This window comes from Macroventuria anomochaeta (genome assembly GCF_010093625.1).
Source record: "Macroventuria anomochaeta strain CBS 525.71 unplaced genomic scaffold BU25scaffold_6, whole genome shotgun sequence".
Taxonomy (NCBI): domain Eukaryota; kingdom Fungi; phylum Ascomycota; class Dothideomycetes; order Pleosporales; family Didymellaceae; genus Macroventuria; species Macroventuria anomochaeta.
The window spans coordinates 519,495-533,751 of NW_022985367.1; the positions used below are offsets into that span (position 1 = coordinate 519,495).

The 14,257-nt window shown below is 52.3% G+C and overlaps 7 protein-coding genes across 7 annotated transcripts; 4 read left to right on the forward strand and 3 right to left on the reverse strand.

Annotated features, from left to right (window-relative positions):
• Window positions 1–70: 70 nt before the first annotated feature.
• On the reverse strand, window positions 71–1,371 carry BU25DRAFT_386886 (uncharacterized protein). Its single transcript, XM_033704413.1, has 4 exons — window positions 1,120–1,371; window positions 1,033–1,073; window positions 908–986; window positions 71–860 (listed from the first exon to the last, which is right to left on the reverse strand). The coding sequence occupies exons 1-4, from the start codon at window positions 1,242–1,244 to the stop codon at window positions 173–175; spliced, it is 933 nt and encodes a 310-aa protein (XP_033564946.1). The 5' UTR covers window positions 1,245–1,371; the 3' UTR covers window positions 71–172.
• Window positions 1,372–1,714: 343 nt separating this feature from the next.
• BU25DRAFT_247158 (uncharacterized protein) lies at window positions 1,715–2,267 on the forward strand. The gene has a single exon (XM_033701594.1). It carries the CDS (start codon window positions 1,864–1,866, stop codon window positions 2,152–2,154), a length of 291 nt encoding a protein of 96 aa, XP_033564947.1. The 5' UTR covers window positions 1,715–1,863; the 3' UTR covers window positions 2,155–2,267.
• Window positions 2,268–2,430: 163 nt separating this feature from the next.
• BU25DRAFT_361893 (Dehydroquinate synthase-like protein) lies at window positions 2,431–4,007 on the reverse strand (the record flags this gene model as incomplete). Its single annotated transcript, XM_033703713.1, has 4 exons — window positions 3,640–4,007; window positions 3,560–3,588; window positions 3,035–3,491; window positions 2,431–2,985 (listed from the first exon to the last, which is right to left on the reverse strand). Exons 1-4 carry the CDS (start codon window positions 3,985–3,987, stop codon window positions 2,431–2,433), a joined length of 1,389 nt encoding a protein of 462 aa, XP_033564948.1. The 5' UTR covers window positions 3,988–4,007.
• A 1,415-nt stretch (window positions 4,008–5,422) lies between these two features.
• On the forward strand, window positions 5,423–6,580 carry BU25DRAFT_386892 (catechol O-methyltransferase). Its single transcript, XM_033704414.1, has 3 exons — window positions 5,423–5,706; window positions 5,764–6,324; window positions 6,378–6,580. The coding sequence occupies exons 1-3, from the start codon at window positions 5,452–5,454 to the stop codon at window positions 6,417–6,419; spliced, it is 858 nt and encodes a 285-aa protein (XP_033564949.1). The 5' UTR covers window positions 5,423–5,451; the 3' UTR covers window positions 6,420–6,580.
• A 436-nt stretch (window positions 6,581–7,016) lies between these two features.
• Window positions 7,017–9,001, forward strand: BU25DRAFT_408039 (uncharacterized protein). Its single transcript, XM_033705705.1, has 2 exons — window positions 7,017–8,676; window positions 8,731–9,001. Exons 1-2 carry the CDS (start codon window positions 7,202–7,204, stop codon window positions 8,765–8,767), a joined length of 1,512 nt encoding a protein of 503 aa, XP_033564950.1. The 5' UTR covers window positions 7,017–7,201; the 3' UTR covers window positions 8,768–9,001.
• A 40-nt stretch (window positions 9,002–9,041) lies between these two features.
• Window positions 9,042–11,806, reverse strand: BU25DRAFT_361902 (WD40 repeat-like protein). The gene is made up of 2 exons (XM_033703714.1): window positions 11,583–11,806; window positions 9,042–11,535 (listed from the first exon to the last, which is right to left on the reverse strand). Exons 1-2 carry the CDS (start codon window positions 11,785–11,787, stop codon window positions 9,047–9,049), a joined length of 2,694 nt encoding a protein of 897 aa, XP_033564951.1. The 5' UTR covers window positions 11,788–11,806; the 3' UTR covers window positions 9,042–9,046.
• Window positions 11,807–12,011: 205 nt separating this feature from the next.
• Window positions 12,012–13,991, forward strand: BU25DRAFT_455836 (uncharacterized protein; the record flags this gene model as incomplete). The annotated part of the gene is made up of 3 exons (XM_033709966.1): window positions 12,012–12,047; window positions 12,125–12,756; window positions 12,803–13,991. The coding sequence occupies 3 exons, from the start codon at window positions 12,012–12,014 to the stop codon at window positions 13,989–13,991; spliced, it is 1,857 nt and encodes a 618-aa protein (XP_033564952.1).
• Between the last annotated feature and the right edge of the window lie 266 nt (window positions 13,992–14,257).

The following is a 14,257-nucleotide window of genomic DNA, read 5'->3' on the forward strand; positions in this document are numbered from 1 at the left end:
GGGGAGACGTGTTGATCAGGGTCCCAGGACCAGCAGCGCTGTAGAATTTGAGCTCAAAGTCTTATCTATTGCGATATCCAGCGTTTCTTGAGTGCGCAATCTGAACATCTGCGATTGAGACCAGGTTCGAAGGTTGAATCTCGGTGTTACACCAACGCGGACGCGTGGCTCTCTACGAATCAGCTGCCAGCATCCTCCTCTTCACGTTCTCTAGCGTTTCGCTGCTAACCCCAACTTTCTCCAGTAGGTACCTCTCAACGCCGCCGTACTTCTCCTGAATGTGCGAATGGACCTCTTTTACTAGGCCTGGCGGGCATACAGCAAATTGCTCAGACAGGCCAATCGCGCCGATCTCTTTCATTCGAGACTCCTTCTCTGGCGCAAGCTCGGGCTCCGAAAGCAAGTAATCCTCCTCGATAACCTCGTCGTCAACTTGGGTCAGCCACAAGATGAGCATCACAATCAAGCCCGTTCGGTCCTTGCCTTGTGTGCAGTGGACCATCACTGGCCAGTTCCTATCGTCTGCGAATACATCGAAGACCTGCCTCACCTCCTTGGTGCAGACGTCTATTGAGTTCTTCGCCAGACCAACGAGGCCCATCTCCTCCATATGCGGTGAAAGGATCTTGATTGCATCGAGACGGTATCCAAAGATCATGAGTCCGACCAGCCGGAAGAACTCCATCCATGTGAGCTTGGAGATGAGCATACGCGAGAACGCTGAGCCGTTGAAGTTGATCTCGTGATAGACGACCTCCGGCATCTTCAGCGGCCCAGCAACATCATCGTTGGACTGAGGAACTGCAGCAGATGCCTTGATTTTGGCGTCCCGCTTCTGAGCTTGTTCGATGTGTTCAGTCCTGCCTCTGTTAGTCTGCGCAACGCTCGACGAATCTGTCCTGCGTACTTTGTTCGAAGATCAATGATGCTCCTGACCCCATATTCGTTTACAAGCCTTTCTCTGTCGCGTACTGTTGCCTCGTCTGCTCGAATCAGTAGCTGCATGCACCTAGAGGAAGGCGTGACACTGACCTGGTCGCGCCCCTCGGTACAGTAGCCTCGTCTTCAAATGCCTGTGATGCGTCAGCTCTGCAACCTCTTGAGCGCAGGTTTACTAACTTTCTTCCTGAGGCTCTACTGACAGACTCGCCAACATCTCGGAAGTTGAGCACGCTCTTTAGAGGTGTGCTGAGGTCTTCGGCGTCGGTTGAGGTAGTCGCCTGTGTAGGCGTTTTCGAAACCATGGTTTTAGTGATACGAGAATGCGAACGAAAGCCTGGGCAAAATGTGTGTTTATGGTAGATGTCACTGACGTCGCTTGCTGCAGATCACGCTAACGGCGGTTGAGCTACGTCAGATTCCTGGTTTCTGGGATAGCGGTCGCGTGCATTCGCGATGCAGGCTGTTGAATTCGAGATTAAATCCTTGAGATCTGAATGCGGCTAACCAACGTTAGACAATTGTTTGGAAGAGAAAAACTATCCCACATCCTTTGGGACTCCTTTGTATCATTGCCATAGCAGAGTATCCTATCAAGAAGACATGAAGTGGCCATCTTATGGAATTACACAGACAATCAAGATGTCGATTGATCAAATTCCTGTTGCAGAAGGGTTGCGAACCTCCCAGCCAAATATGGTTAGTGCATCGGCGATTTGCTTGCTCCGCCCGCTGCTATAAAATCTTCGCAACGCCCACACCCATTTCTGTTTCCTTATCAAAAAAGCACAGGGGCCCAGCCACGACCACTAGCATCACCCACTGCTTTTGGTTGCCAGTCACTACGGTGGCGTGGGCCCCGCGAACAACTCTCCTGTTAGGAAACTGGTTTCTCGTTGGGTCGTCTTTAGTGATGGCGATGGGATGTCGGTGTCGATTTTAGGGAGCACATACCTTCTTACTGAGCGTGCTTGTGCATCATTGAAAGTGCAGTGCGCGCACAAAGTGATTCGTAACCTTCAACTCTTCGCAAGAGACATGTCAGTTCTCCAAGACGCATATAAAAATGCCATGGTGAGGTATCATTCGTACCACGTGCGCCAAGGTGGCTATCTTTTACAGACCAAGAATGACTGCAGTCGTGTAAACAACTCTTACCTTGCCGTCTCACACAAGCAAGCAAAATGCAGTCATCGAAGTTGCGCACGATTATGACATAAGGCAACGGTATTTATTCATGAACTGAGGCCATAATGCAAGTCGACATCTCCCATCCAGCAGATTGAATGGCGTGGTGAGAAGCGTCCAAAGTGAAGAAGTCACGAGCATGCATAGTCGAATAGATGTTGTGTGAACTGAAATGTTTGGTATCGAAGAGGTATAAGTTGCGAGTGCAACGCGATCTATCTTACTGTCGTTGTTCAGATTGCCGCCAGACAAAGTGCTTTTCCTGAGTCTTCCTCATCTTTCCTTCTTTTCGACATACTCCGTCTAGTTCTTATAACCATTGGAGTAGCCGTTGGCAATACCCTGAAGACCAGCAGGGATGCCGTTGTTGGCCTGCTGCTTGCCGTTGGGTAGCCCGTCAGCCTTGCCATTGCTCAGCTTCTCGGCGACCTTGTCCTTCTGCAACGCATCCTCGACGGGAACATCGTTCTGTGTGTACCCTGTGTCGGAGGCATCGACGTAGGCCTCAATACCCTCGCCGTTACGGGGGTACTCCTTCATCAGCTCCTTGTGCTTTCGCAGAGCCTTGTTCATCTCCTCAGCAGTTACATCGTTCAGGAAGACACATGTACCGATGGGATTGGGAACGGCAGCACGGAGAAGACCATCACGGGTCTTAAGAATAGCCTGTGTGGCCTTGTCGAGCATGTCCTCATCGAACAGCTCGTGGTCCATGGACAGACCGGCACGGGAGAAGAGGTTCAACAGCCTGCGGTGCTCCTCGTCTGAGAGAAGACCACGCATGTTGGCCAATGTCGCGGAATAAGCCATGTCGATGGAGATGGCGTGTCCGTGACGAAGAGGTGTGGGAGGAGAGAGCTGTTTCGAGTCAGTGATGGTTATGTGTGGGCAGATTCAGAAAACATACCTCATGGAGAGGACTCCATGTGTGGCCGTAGGCGATGACACGGTCAAGACCGATCTCGTGGAGGTTCGGTGTCTCGAGCTTCAACATCTCGTGGATACCAGCACGGTTGATGGTGTCAGCAGCCTGGCGAACCTCCTGGTCATCGCCCTCACGACCGAAACGGGAAGTAATCAGCTTCTCGCAGTACTTGTCAAGAAGATCGAATGTGGGCTTGTGAGCACACGTCGAGATCTTGATCAACTCGGCAAAGCCGTTTCGGACTTGTGCCTCGGGCAGGGTCTTCAAAAACGAAAAGTCCAAGAAGGTGTGAATGGGAGCGTGGTAAGCACCCAGCCTGTTCTTATAGTTGCCGTAGTTAACGGCAACCTTGATACTGACACTGGCGTCGATAAGACCAATGACAGTGGTGGGAATACGGATGAAGTTGGTGTTCCTGCGGTATGCAGCACACGAGAATCTAGAAACGTCGAGTTAGTCCTGTCTTCACAACGCTTTCAGGCCAGAGTGCCTTAGAGATAATTTTACCCAGCAACATCGGTCACTAGACCACCACCCTGAACAGACGTTAGTATATTATCGAGGCAAAGACTTGCCGTTCAACTTACAACAACCAGGACGGGCTCCTTGCGGATGATACCAAAGTCGGTCATGGAGTCGACAATGCTGAGAAATGTCTCAATTGACTTAGCCTTCTCACCGATCATGGTCTTGTGGATGGTCAACGGCATGTTGTAGTGGTCGAAGTATGCCTGCATGTCCTTGCCGTAGACATTGAAGATGTTCAAGTCCATGATGGCAAGGCAGCGGCCCCATCGCTCGTAGCAATTGGCAAGCTGGGGGTTGGCGGGGTTGAAGACGCCGTCCAAGAAGGTGAAGTCATATTCGATCTTCTCGTAACCCTCGACGTGGAAGCCGCTCTTGGTCTCGGCGACGGTAGCTTTGAGGTCTGACATGATGAAGAGATAGAAATGTGTGTGAGAGATACGTTGAGTGTCTGCTGGGCCAAGTTATGGGGTCCTTCTGTTCTATATAAATTGTTCCAGGGCCGACGTCGTTTCTGACCAGGCATAGCGGCCTGAGTACACGGTGTCACTCAATTGGCTCACACATGCCGGCAACGCTTCGTAGAAACGTCAACCATACGCAGGATCCTTCGCACCTATGCCGTGGGCCTGTGTAGGCCTTGTTTGTGTGGATCTGGTACGACTATACATGGAGGACTAAACTGTTACTGGTTGGACATGATGAAATGACTTGAGAGCCAACGAACTTCCAACGGCAGACTCCGGTTCCGGCACATGGGAAAACTCAATTCCTCGATGCGAACAGGGGCTTTTGCATGGCTTAGACAAAACAGTGTAATCGTAATTGCTTGCGGCCCAGGTGCCAAAGGAGCATAGTACAAGGACTAACCGTTTTAGTGCTGCACACGGAGTACCGTCCGGTGGGTATAGAGTCGATTATATTGCGGGGCATTCATCAGGATCACTTCATTGCCACGCCACTGTCCCGTCTTATACACATTCAAAGGTAGGCACAGCTCAACAACACGCGGACGGAAATATAGGCCAACGAACTGGTAGTCTAGAGGCCTCTAAAGCCTTGCTTGTCGCTCAGCCACAAGGAGCGTTGCTTTGCTCTCTACTACCCCTCAACACCAGGGCCAGGAGTCAGTGTAACGTCTTGCGAGATCCTGCGATCTTAGCTCCCGCGTCGGATAGATAGAGTTTGGATGATCCCAGATCTTTGAGGGATATTACCATATCGGGCAGTGCGATTAATCATGTCATGTTCTGTGGAGCTGTCTCCGCTAAACGTGGGTATAGTCAACATGCCTAGAACCGTTCAGAACAGGTACAACTGTCTCAACGTCAACACTCAAAAGAATGCCGAAATGCACCAATCGCATGCCCCACACAAGGCCTCACCACTGTCGTGTTGTCGCGTATCCACATGCTTGCGCGACAAGCTTGCCAGAACAGGGCTGAGACAAACCCTTGATATGCACTGTATGGCGCCATGGCAACATGCCACGAAAACGGTACATTGCACTTGCAGTGACATCCCGCGTTGCTTGCAGGACCAGGGAACGAATGGGCATAGCAAGGGGATCATTGCTAAGATGATTTCCTAACACCTGACGACACCATGCTGCTCATCTAGGTGTTCATTCCCGGGAGGATTGCCTGGCTCGCATCAGACCCAACGAGTGGACCCATTATGCACCTCGCGCATGCAGTACCGCCGTCATCGTTAATCTGATGCCCCGCACTAAGTTACGCGTTGAGGGGCATCCGCTGAGGGGGGCACCCTGGGCACCCTGGACGCGTCGAGCTCCGTCGAGCTTCGTCGAGCTTCGTCGAGCTCCAAGGTCTACCGCAATTTGATATTGCACACAATCAGTACAATCAACAATCATGGGCAGTTTCGATCAGAGCAAAGCATACGCAGCACAGGAAGAGGAGGGCGCTTTCTTCGACGACGGTCGTGAGATCGAGCTCCTGCACTTCGTTTACTCCCATCCCAACATCGAGAAGATTCGGGGCTCGCCTGAAAATGTTCTCTCAGCCATTGACGAATATGGGCGCACGAAGAAATACCTCATGAACGTTGGAGAGGACAAGGGCCGTATAGTAACAGATTTGATTGCAGATGTCAAGCCTAAGACAATGGTAAGTCAATTGCTAGATTGTTGGAGCTGAAATTCTTGAGTTGACAAAAAAATTCAGGTCGAACTCGGCGGTTACGTTGGCTACTCATGCGTCCTTTTCGGTGATGCAATCCGCAAAGCTGGAGGGCAACGGTACTTCAGCTTGGAGCGTGATCCTGCGTTTGCCGCGGTCATCATGTCTCTTGTCGACCTGGCAGGTCTTTCCGATATCGTCAAGGTCGTCGTTGGCTCCAGTGATGAATCAATTGCTCGCCTGTACCAATCTGGGCAGCTGAAGCACATTGATCTCATGTTCCTCGACCACTACAAACCTGCCTACACGACCGATCTCAAGCTTTGCGAAGAGCTGGGACTAATTACCGAAGGCTCAGTGCTGGCTGCCGACAACGTGATTAAGCCTGGAAACCCACCATACCTTGAGTACGTCAGGAGCAGCGTCGAAGAGAAGCTCAAGAAGGCGAAGCAGAGCGGCAATAGCAACACAGAAGGTATTGCGGAGACCAACGTTAAGATGTATGAGAAGAGGTACGGTGAGGCCAAATTCAACCAGAGCCCTGGAAAGCCGACTCTCATCTACGAGAGTAAGCTAGTGAACAGCTACGAGCCGACTGGCGTACCCGTAAGTCTTCACACCAATTTCAGTCATCTGAACGACGCACTGACTTGTCATAGGATGGCATTGAGATCACTCGCTGTACCGGAGAGCAGAAATGAGCGATGACTTCGCACAGCGCGATATGTTGGTATAGATTTGACATCGGCTTCTGGTAGTACAGATGTGTCATCAGAAGACGCAGGAACCCGTGGATAAATGGGACGGCAAGAGCTGTCAGGACACCCTCAGCGGCTTCCAGCATGTGGACATAGTTCCTGCGGCAAGAGCAGCAACAGCTGCGCAATAACAACTAGATCAATTGCAAACCCTCAAGACCCCCCAAATCTCTCAAATTTCTCTCCTGAGAGGCAACACGACTCAATAAACTCAATGTCATCGTCGATACTTGGAATTGATGTTCGGCGATCCTTCGCTCGTGCCTGTCGCCATTCTTACTGCCAAACTTCATACCCCACCCAAACAAACATGTACTCCACCATGCATGTCTCATTACCACACAAAAAGACCCTTTTGCGATTAATGACACCTGGGCCTCGGCCCGCTGAACCTTACAGTATACGAGACTTGCAAAACTCACACTTACCAGGAGTCCACATGCATCAACGTATAACGATGACGTCGAGACTAAATCCGCATTCAGAAGGGAGACAAGAACACATCCGCGTCCGCGCTTGCATGCATACACGACTTGCATGTGAATTCCTTGCATGATAGCAGCCGTCCTAGCCGCTAGGAATTCTTAGTCTCTGTTTTGCGACTTTGTCTTGGGTTAATGGGGTCTGAGGCTTTTGTTCCTTTTGATGAGGTTTGTTTGCTACGACTAAGGAGAGCTAGCTATATCGCGGAGAGAAAGGCTTGTGACAACATCTCAACAACAGCAATGGGCGCAGAGGGTGAGAAGCAGAAGGGCGTCGAGCCTTTCTACTATTCTCATGTGTGGAAGAATGCGTCGCTTGTCGCGCTGAGCGTTCTCTGCCTGCCAGTCTCGGCGGTTCTCGTGCTGTTCAGTCTCATCGTGCAGCGGATCAATGGCCGCGACAAAGTCCTGCAAGCAGAAAAGAGAAGCACGGCTGTCACACAACGCAAGACCATCCTCGTGACGGGGGTCTCGATGACCAAAGGCCTCTCAATTGCGCGAGTTCTATCACAAAACACGCAACACCGTGTCATTGGCGCAGACATCTCTCCCCTCTCTCCAGGCCGCTTCTCCAGCGCAATAGCAAGGTACTACCAATTGGACACACCGAACGGCGACGATACGGAACCGTACATCGATTCCATACTGTCGGTTATCCGCAATGAGAAGGTCGACCTTTGGATCAGCTGCTCATCAGTGATCGCGGCAGTCGAGGATGGCCAAGTGGTGCGACTTGCGCAGAAGCAGGCGAAGGATGCTGGGCGGCGATTCGAAGCCATTCAGTTCTACGAGGATGTGGTCGAGAAGTTCCACGAGAAAGACCAGTTCATCAACTACATTCAATCCCTCGATCTCCCGATTCCCGAATCGCACCGTGTCACGTCTCCCGAGGAGGCCCTGAACGTACTCCTCTGCAATGTTGGCAACAGTGAGGATGGCAACAAGAAATTCATCATGAAGCCAATCGGTGTAGACGACCACGCTCGCAACGCGATGATGACCCTTGTCCCGTTCGATTCGCCCTCGCAGACCAAGAAATACATCCACAACCTCAACATCTCCAAGTCCAATCCCTTCCAGCTCCAGCAATTCATCAAAGGCAACGAATACTGCACGCACGCCCTGGTCATCCGCGGAAAAGTAAAAGCCTTTTGCAGCTGTCCTTCCCTAGAGCTTCTGATGCACTACGAGCCTCTGCCAGCCTACTCTAAGCTGAACCAGGAAATGCTCGCATTCACCGAGCGCGTGGTGGCAGACGGCGGCAACACTTTCACCGGACACCTGAGTTTCGACTTCCTAGTCAAAGACGAAGACAATGTGAAACTGTACCCCATCGAGTGCAACCCGCGCGCGCACACAGCCGTCGTGCTCTTCGAAAAGACGCCCGAAATGGCCGACGCATATCTCTCAGCGCTCGACTACCGCAAGGACTCCGGCGAGCAGGAGAAGCCTGTTTTCCCCCGGACGCCGACGAGTAGCTACTACTGGTTTGGCCACGACTTGGTCAGCTTCTTAATCCTGCCATTTTTGGATGCTATCTTTGGTGCGGGATCGTGGGGCCAGTTCTTCGATGGCGTGGCGACGTTCTGGTATCACTTTTCGAACTGGAAGGATGGCACGCTTACGGTTGCGGATCCGTGGCCATTCTTTGTGCTGTATCACGTGTATTGGCCGGCGAGGTTCTTGGAGTGCTTGTACAAGGGCAAGGCATGGAGCAGGTGAGTACCGACTTGTGTCTTCACCGTTAAGGATGTTTTGCTGACTGCGCATAGAATCAACGTCAGCACCACGAAGATGTTCGAGATCTAGAGAAGACCCCGTGGTTTGACCCTTGGAGATCATCCAAAGACTTTCGTGGAACATGGAAGTTTGATGGCCGCGGTCAACATAGCCACGCTAATGCCATGGTCACACTTCACTGTCGAATCGGGATCGTGTCCCTTACTCGGGCTTTGTTGATTTCGCTTTCGCCGAAGTTTCACGAGAGTTCGCATATAGACCACTGTAATTAGAGCCAGGTGTACAGAGCACGCAGAATACCAATGCAGAAGATGTAGAACGGGGTATATTGATCTATACAAACGCACCTTACTCGGCCATAACCACATCACGGTCCAAGCCCAACCTCGACGTCCCATTCGTAACAGCCTTGACATCACCAACCTCATCCATCTCCCTGAGCGTAAAATCCAGAAGATAGCTTTCATCAACCAACTCCTCGACCCTCTTGTAATGCCTCTCCGAGTACGCACGTATCGCATCAAGTACATCCTTCAGACCGCCCTTCGCTCCAACCTTACCCTTGGGCTGTAAGGTGGAAAGTCTCGACGCAGGATATGATTTGACGACTGTCCAGAGGATCTTCTGCGCTACAGGAGCAGTCCGGACATTGGTGTTCCAGTCGCGCAGGCGCAAGAGGAGTTTGTAGAGTTGTTCATCTGCAAGGTTGGCTAGGACGTCATCGACAGTGGCAAGGCCGGACATGCTTCCCTCATCTGGCTGTTCTGTCTCGGCGACAGATTTGAAAAGAGCGAAGAGGCGGCCTGGCTGGTCCATCTGTAGTGCCAGAGTAATGGCTTCGCGGTAGTTGCCCGAATATGTGTAGTTCTGTAGTTTTTGGTCGAGTTCTATACGCTCCGTTTCGGCTGTTGTAGCGGCTTCTAGTGTTGCAGTTGTTGTGTCTTTCCAGAATGTGATGACGCTGTCTCCGCCTCCGGAGACTAGGGCGCCTGTTTCGGGGTGGGCGACGAGGGCCCATACGCGGTCTTCGTGGTTGTCGAGAGTGGACATGGATTCGCCGGATGATGCGTCCCAGATTTTGACGAGACCGTCACCGGCAGCGGATGCTACCTGTGGACCGCGCTTGTCGCGCGCATCGACAGGTCGGTAGGGTAGCCATGTGAGCTTAAGAACACTGTTGGAGTGGCCTTCGAGGGTGAGTAAACATGAGTAGTCTGACAGACTCCAGATCTTGACTGTCTTGTCTCCACTTCCTGTGGCTATCAGACCCTTGCTGCCAGAATTGGGAGCTTGTGATGTCTTCGGTGCGAACTTGACGGTCCAGACACCACGGCGATGTCCTCTGAGTACACCAACGGCTTCGCCTTCTGCTGCGGAGTAGATCTTGACTGTTCTGTCCTGCGATGCTGACGCGAAGAGGGTGCCTGAAGTGTCAATATCAATGGCATTGATGTCTTTGTCGTGAGCCTTCCGCGTGTACTTTGCGCGCAGCTTCTTTGTATCTTTAGTGATATCCCATCGCTTTACTGTTCGATCTTGCGAACCTGTGACAATGTATGCTGGCGGATGTGACAGGGGATCTGTGAATGCGGCCGAAGACTCCTGGGGCACCGTGTGAGGAAGAGCAATGGCTCCAAGAGATTCCGCGTGGCCAGTGAGTATAGCTGCGCACTCGAACGAGTTGTTCCCGGGATCCAACCGCCATAACCGTGCGGTATTGTCTTTGGCACCCGTGACAAGCCAATGGCCTGACCAATCCACGTCCAGACAGATGACAATGTCTTCGTGTCCCTCTAGTACTCCAACATCCGCACCAAAGTATGTCCCTTCCGCAACGTCTTCCTTCAATGTGACTATCCGGATGTCTTCTGAGTTGGTGTTCAAGGCTAAAAGCGATCTGTCTCGTCCAACATAGGCGATGTCGATAACCTCGTCGTGTGTGCCAGATACGCGTCGAAAGACGGACAGTGGCTCGATAGTCTCCTCGACGAAGGGCGGCTCGACGGATTTCAGCGAATGGAAGTTGAGGACCTGTTCAGCATGGACTGAGATCAGGTAAGGGAGGGAGGGGTAGTAGAGGATGTTGACAATCTCGTCGGTCTCGTTCCCAGGCTCTTGCTCCCGAGTCAGCTCCTGGCCGGTCGCTGTCGACCAAAGTCGAACATTGCCATGCTCTCCACCGGAGTACACAATCTGCCCGTTTGCAAGGAAGCCTGCACTCTCAATACCTTCCAACGCTGCGATTGTTCGCTGTTGCTTCCATTTTTCTGACGTCCAGAGTATCAGTGTCTTGTCTCTGCTTCCTGACACCAGCACCTTCTCCTCTGGCGAGTACTGCAGCCTGCGCACAACGGAGACGTGCGAATCCAGCACTGCGATGCTTTTCTTCTTGTGCAGGTCCCAAACACGAATCTTGCCATCTTCAGCACCAGAAGCTAATCGGTATTCCAGCGTGCTTTCTCCTTGTGCCTCTTCAGCTCTCTGTTGCGACTTGCTCCTCTTCCTCTTCTTGCCGCTATCTGCAGTGTCGGCTTTCGCTGCCACCTCGACCTGGAAGAGATGTAGCGCCGAAACAACGCCGCCATGGCCGTGGAAAGTATGTGTGGTGTATCCTGCGCGAATGTCCCAAATCTTGACAACGCCATCTGCACCACCGGTTGCCACAAGCGTGCCTGTGCTGTCAACAGCGAGTGTTACCACGGGACCCGTATGCGGTTTCAGCGATCGAAGAAGCTCGAGTTCTATCCCTTCATCGTTCGTTTCCGAGGGCTGCAGGGCATATATCTGCATCGACAGCGACCGCGAACACACAATAAGGTGGGATGCGGAGGGGGTTACTGTTGCAATTAGCCACTGCATGCCAAAATCACAAAGTTATACTCACGAGCCAAAGACGTGATGGCCTCGCCATCGCCCTCTGCTCTCGCCAGCTCCTTCCCAGTGGAAAGATCTGTGAGCACTACCTCTTCCTCCAGGCATGCGGCCAAGATGCGCCCGTCTTCACTAAGCGCTATGCTTCCACCAGAGTAGATGGGCTGCAACGTGCGCTCGACTTCGTAGGTCGTCCGGACAGTCGTTCTTTGCGCCATGGCGTTGCGCTGAGTTGCTTCGAGCCGAAAGTACTGCTTCAGGATTCGCGCTGGTGGAGGAAAGTAAGAAAAGTTGCTTATCGATAAGCAGAAGGCGCGGCCGGCGCGTCTCCAGGGCTGACGTCTAGCGACACTGACGCCAGGCACCACTACGACTCTGCCACGCCCTCATCTGCAATGTATCCTTTAGCCATGTCTCCTCACCACTGACAAGGCACATCAATATGGGCCGGCAAGCCTACCTGGCTAAGATCGCTTTCGTACGTTTCCCTGCTCCTGTGAACGTCTTCATAAGACGACTCGATTATGATCCCACGTGACTAATATGAATACTTAGGGACGGTCGGCATTCGAGCCTACTGATGAGGTCACGGAATCAGACGAGTATATACAACTTGCAGCTTCTCAGTCTGACGAGCCTCTGCCTCAACGATACCGTGAAGCCAAGGCTAACAACTACATTCAACTGTACGACGAGCGCGGCAATCCTATCAATCCGCGCTCTCATGCATACGGCAAGAGACTGAGGGATGCACAGAACGACGTTCTAGCCTCAGTAGGTGTAGTTGAGAGGCGCAGGTCTCCATCTGAGGGGCTTCCTGGCTCGTACGAAGAGCGCCTCGAAGAGCTTGAGTCTGAAGAGACAGTAGGCAACGCGCTTGCCCTTGCGTCCACTGTTGTGGAGAACCTATGTACCTGGTGGATCGGCACCATCAGAGACCGGGTTCTCACATTTCGTATCCCAAATGCGATTCCTTTCGTCCAGATTGTGGCTTCTGAACGCGCGGCTTCTGACAATTCGATTGCGTATACTGGCTTCACTTCTCGATTTGTCTCCACGATTGGCATCCAAGCACTCGTCTACGGTGCATACGTGTACCAGCCTATCGATCGTTTGGTGCAAGTCACGCGTGCGAGTTCCAAGACGCGTCGCTTTATTCGGCGCACGAGGAGCGTGTTGACATTTGGGTAAGTGCTCTTGAACGTTTGATCTAGCACGACTCATGCCGTATAGATTCCGATTAGGCCTCGAGGTCCTCTTCTATCCTTTCTCTCATCATGCTAATCTGCAACGACTGGGTCTTGTTGCAGCACGACCATTGCTACCCTACTGGAAGTCTTTCATCCCCTTCTCGCCGTGGTCGCCTCTCACACCACTGTCCATTCACCATGACGCATCTGGATCTGCTATGAGCGTTGCGAAAGCCATCGTCACTTCTCCTGTGGTATTGATGATTGTGGAGCACTTCTATGAGCGCTGGGTTTACTCTGCAATATTCGAAGCCGTTGAGACATTCATCATTCGACCCGATAATGCGGATATAGAGAGCCCGGACGCTGTCAGTAAGGACCGTGCTACATCCATCCTGGGACTGCAGCGAAGATCGCCGTCTCTGATAAGGAAAACTATCAACAGACTACTTGCATTGCTTGGTTGGTGTGAGCCTGCTGACCTGGATGAGGCAGAACGAAAGCCATCGCTCGATTCTGTAACAAGCGCGGGACAGAGTGTGGAAGTCGCTGGCGCCCAGCTTACGGACTTGACGCCTATAAACATGCCAATTTCTCGTACCGACAGACCTGCCACCGACGGCGCCAACGACAACACTGTCACTATACCCATTGAGACTGCAGATGACTTGATACATCTGACCACACCGCTAACGCCTACAGCGTCTGACCACAATGACAATGACCCGAGGATTAGGATTACCTCGCGCGAAGGCATCGTAGAGATGGAAGTACGGTTGCCCCCGCGAATCATTTCCTCTCACACCGAAGTCTTGGATGCTCAGCCCACGTCTTCGAGCCACAACCATCTCACTTCACGAAGAACCAACCGTCAAATAGCGACTCGACCGCATCACCGCGTGACTCAGCTTTCTACCGAGCCTTCACAGATGATCGGCGCTATTGTCAAAGCACAGCTCGTTGGACTTGCAGTGCTTCCTTTCAAGCTTGTCGTCCTTCGGCTGGTTGCGTCTCATTATTTGGCCAGTCTAGAGCACAACGGGACTATGCCACGCTTTGTCGAACCGTTTCCCGGCCTCAGTGACACGACCATTCGATCTATTGGTATTGGCATGTCACGCGTAGCGCTCTGTGCTGCCTCCGAACTGGCCATTGATCTCAGCCTTTGGAGCATACAATATCTGGCTGTCACCACCGCTGGCAAGAGTCTGTTTGGATGGGGTGCACTCTAGGAGAGTTATCTTGTACGACAAACATCAAAGCGTCGTCTGGTCCCGCGTGGATGGCACGCACTTGCACGACTCTGACTCGGAACACCGTCGTGAAGGTACCCGGACGTCTCGCTGGGGTGTTTCGCCAGCGAGATGGGCTCGATAAAGCGGCAGAGTCGACGGAAAATTCTCCGAGTCCCCTGTGGGAGCTCTTGGTTGCGCATGGGAGCTGAATTTGGTTGCGCCTCGCCCATCGGACACGACTCCGGTGATCTTCATGCTTCTCG

What these genes read in the sequence shown, in the direction of transcription:
- BU25DRAFT_386886 (XM_033704413.1), bottom strand. Translation starts at nt 1,244, where the DNA reads ATGGTTTCGAAAACGCCTACACAGGCGACTACCTCAACCGACGCCGAA. An exon ending in GTACCGAGGGGCGCGACCAG is followed by an intron (nt 987 to 1,032) that starts GTCAGTGTCACG and finishes TACTGATTCGAG; the next exon opens with CAGACGAGGCAACAGTACGC. An exon ending in ATCATTGATCTTCGAACAAA is followed by an intron (nt 861 to 907) that starts GTACGCAGGACA and finishes TAACAGAGGCAG; the next exon opens with GACTGAACACATCGAACAAG.
- BU25DRAFT_247158 (XM_033701594.1), top strand. Translation starts at nt 1,864, where the DNA reads ATGTCGGTGTCGATTTTAGGGAGCACATACCTTCTTACTGAGCGTGCT.
- BU25DRAFT_386892 (XM_033704414.1), top strand. Translation starts at nt 5,452, where the DNA reads ATGGGCAGTTTCGATCAGAGCAAAGCATACGCAGCACAGGAAGAGGAG. An exon ending in ATGTCAAGCCTAAGACAATG is followed by an intron (nt 5,707 to 5,763) that starts GTAAGTCAATTG and finishes AAAAAAATTCAG; the next exon opens with GTCGAACTCGGCGGTTACGT. An exon ending in ACGAGCCGACTGGCGTACCC is followed by an intron (nt 6,325 to 6,377) that starts GTAAGTCTTCAC and finishes GACTTGTCATAG; the next exon opens with GATGGCATTGAGATCACTCG.
- BU25DRAFT_408039 (XM_033705705.1), top strand. Translation starts at nt 7,202, where the DNA reads ATGGGCGCAGAGGGTGAGAAGCAGAAGGGCGTCGAGCCTTTCTACTAT. An exon ending in AAGGGCAAGGCATGGAGCAG is followed by an intron (nt 8,677 to 8,730) that starts GTGAGTACCGAC and finishes GACTGCGCATAG; the next exon opens with AATCAACGTCAGCACCACGA.
- BU25DRAFT_361902 (XM_033703714.1), bottom strand. Translation starts at nt 11,787, where the DNA reads ATGGCGCAAAGAACGACTGTCCGGACGACCTACGAAGTCGAGCGCACG. An exon ending in GGCCATCACGTCTTTGGCTC is followed by an intron (nt 11,536 to 11,582) that starts GTGAGTATAACT and finishes TAATTGCAACAG; the next exon opens with TAACCCCCTCCGCATCCCAC.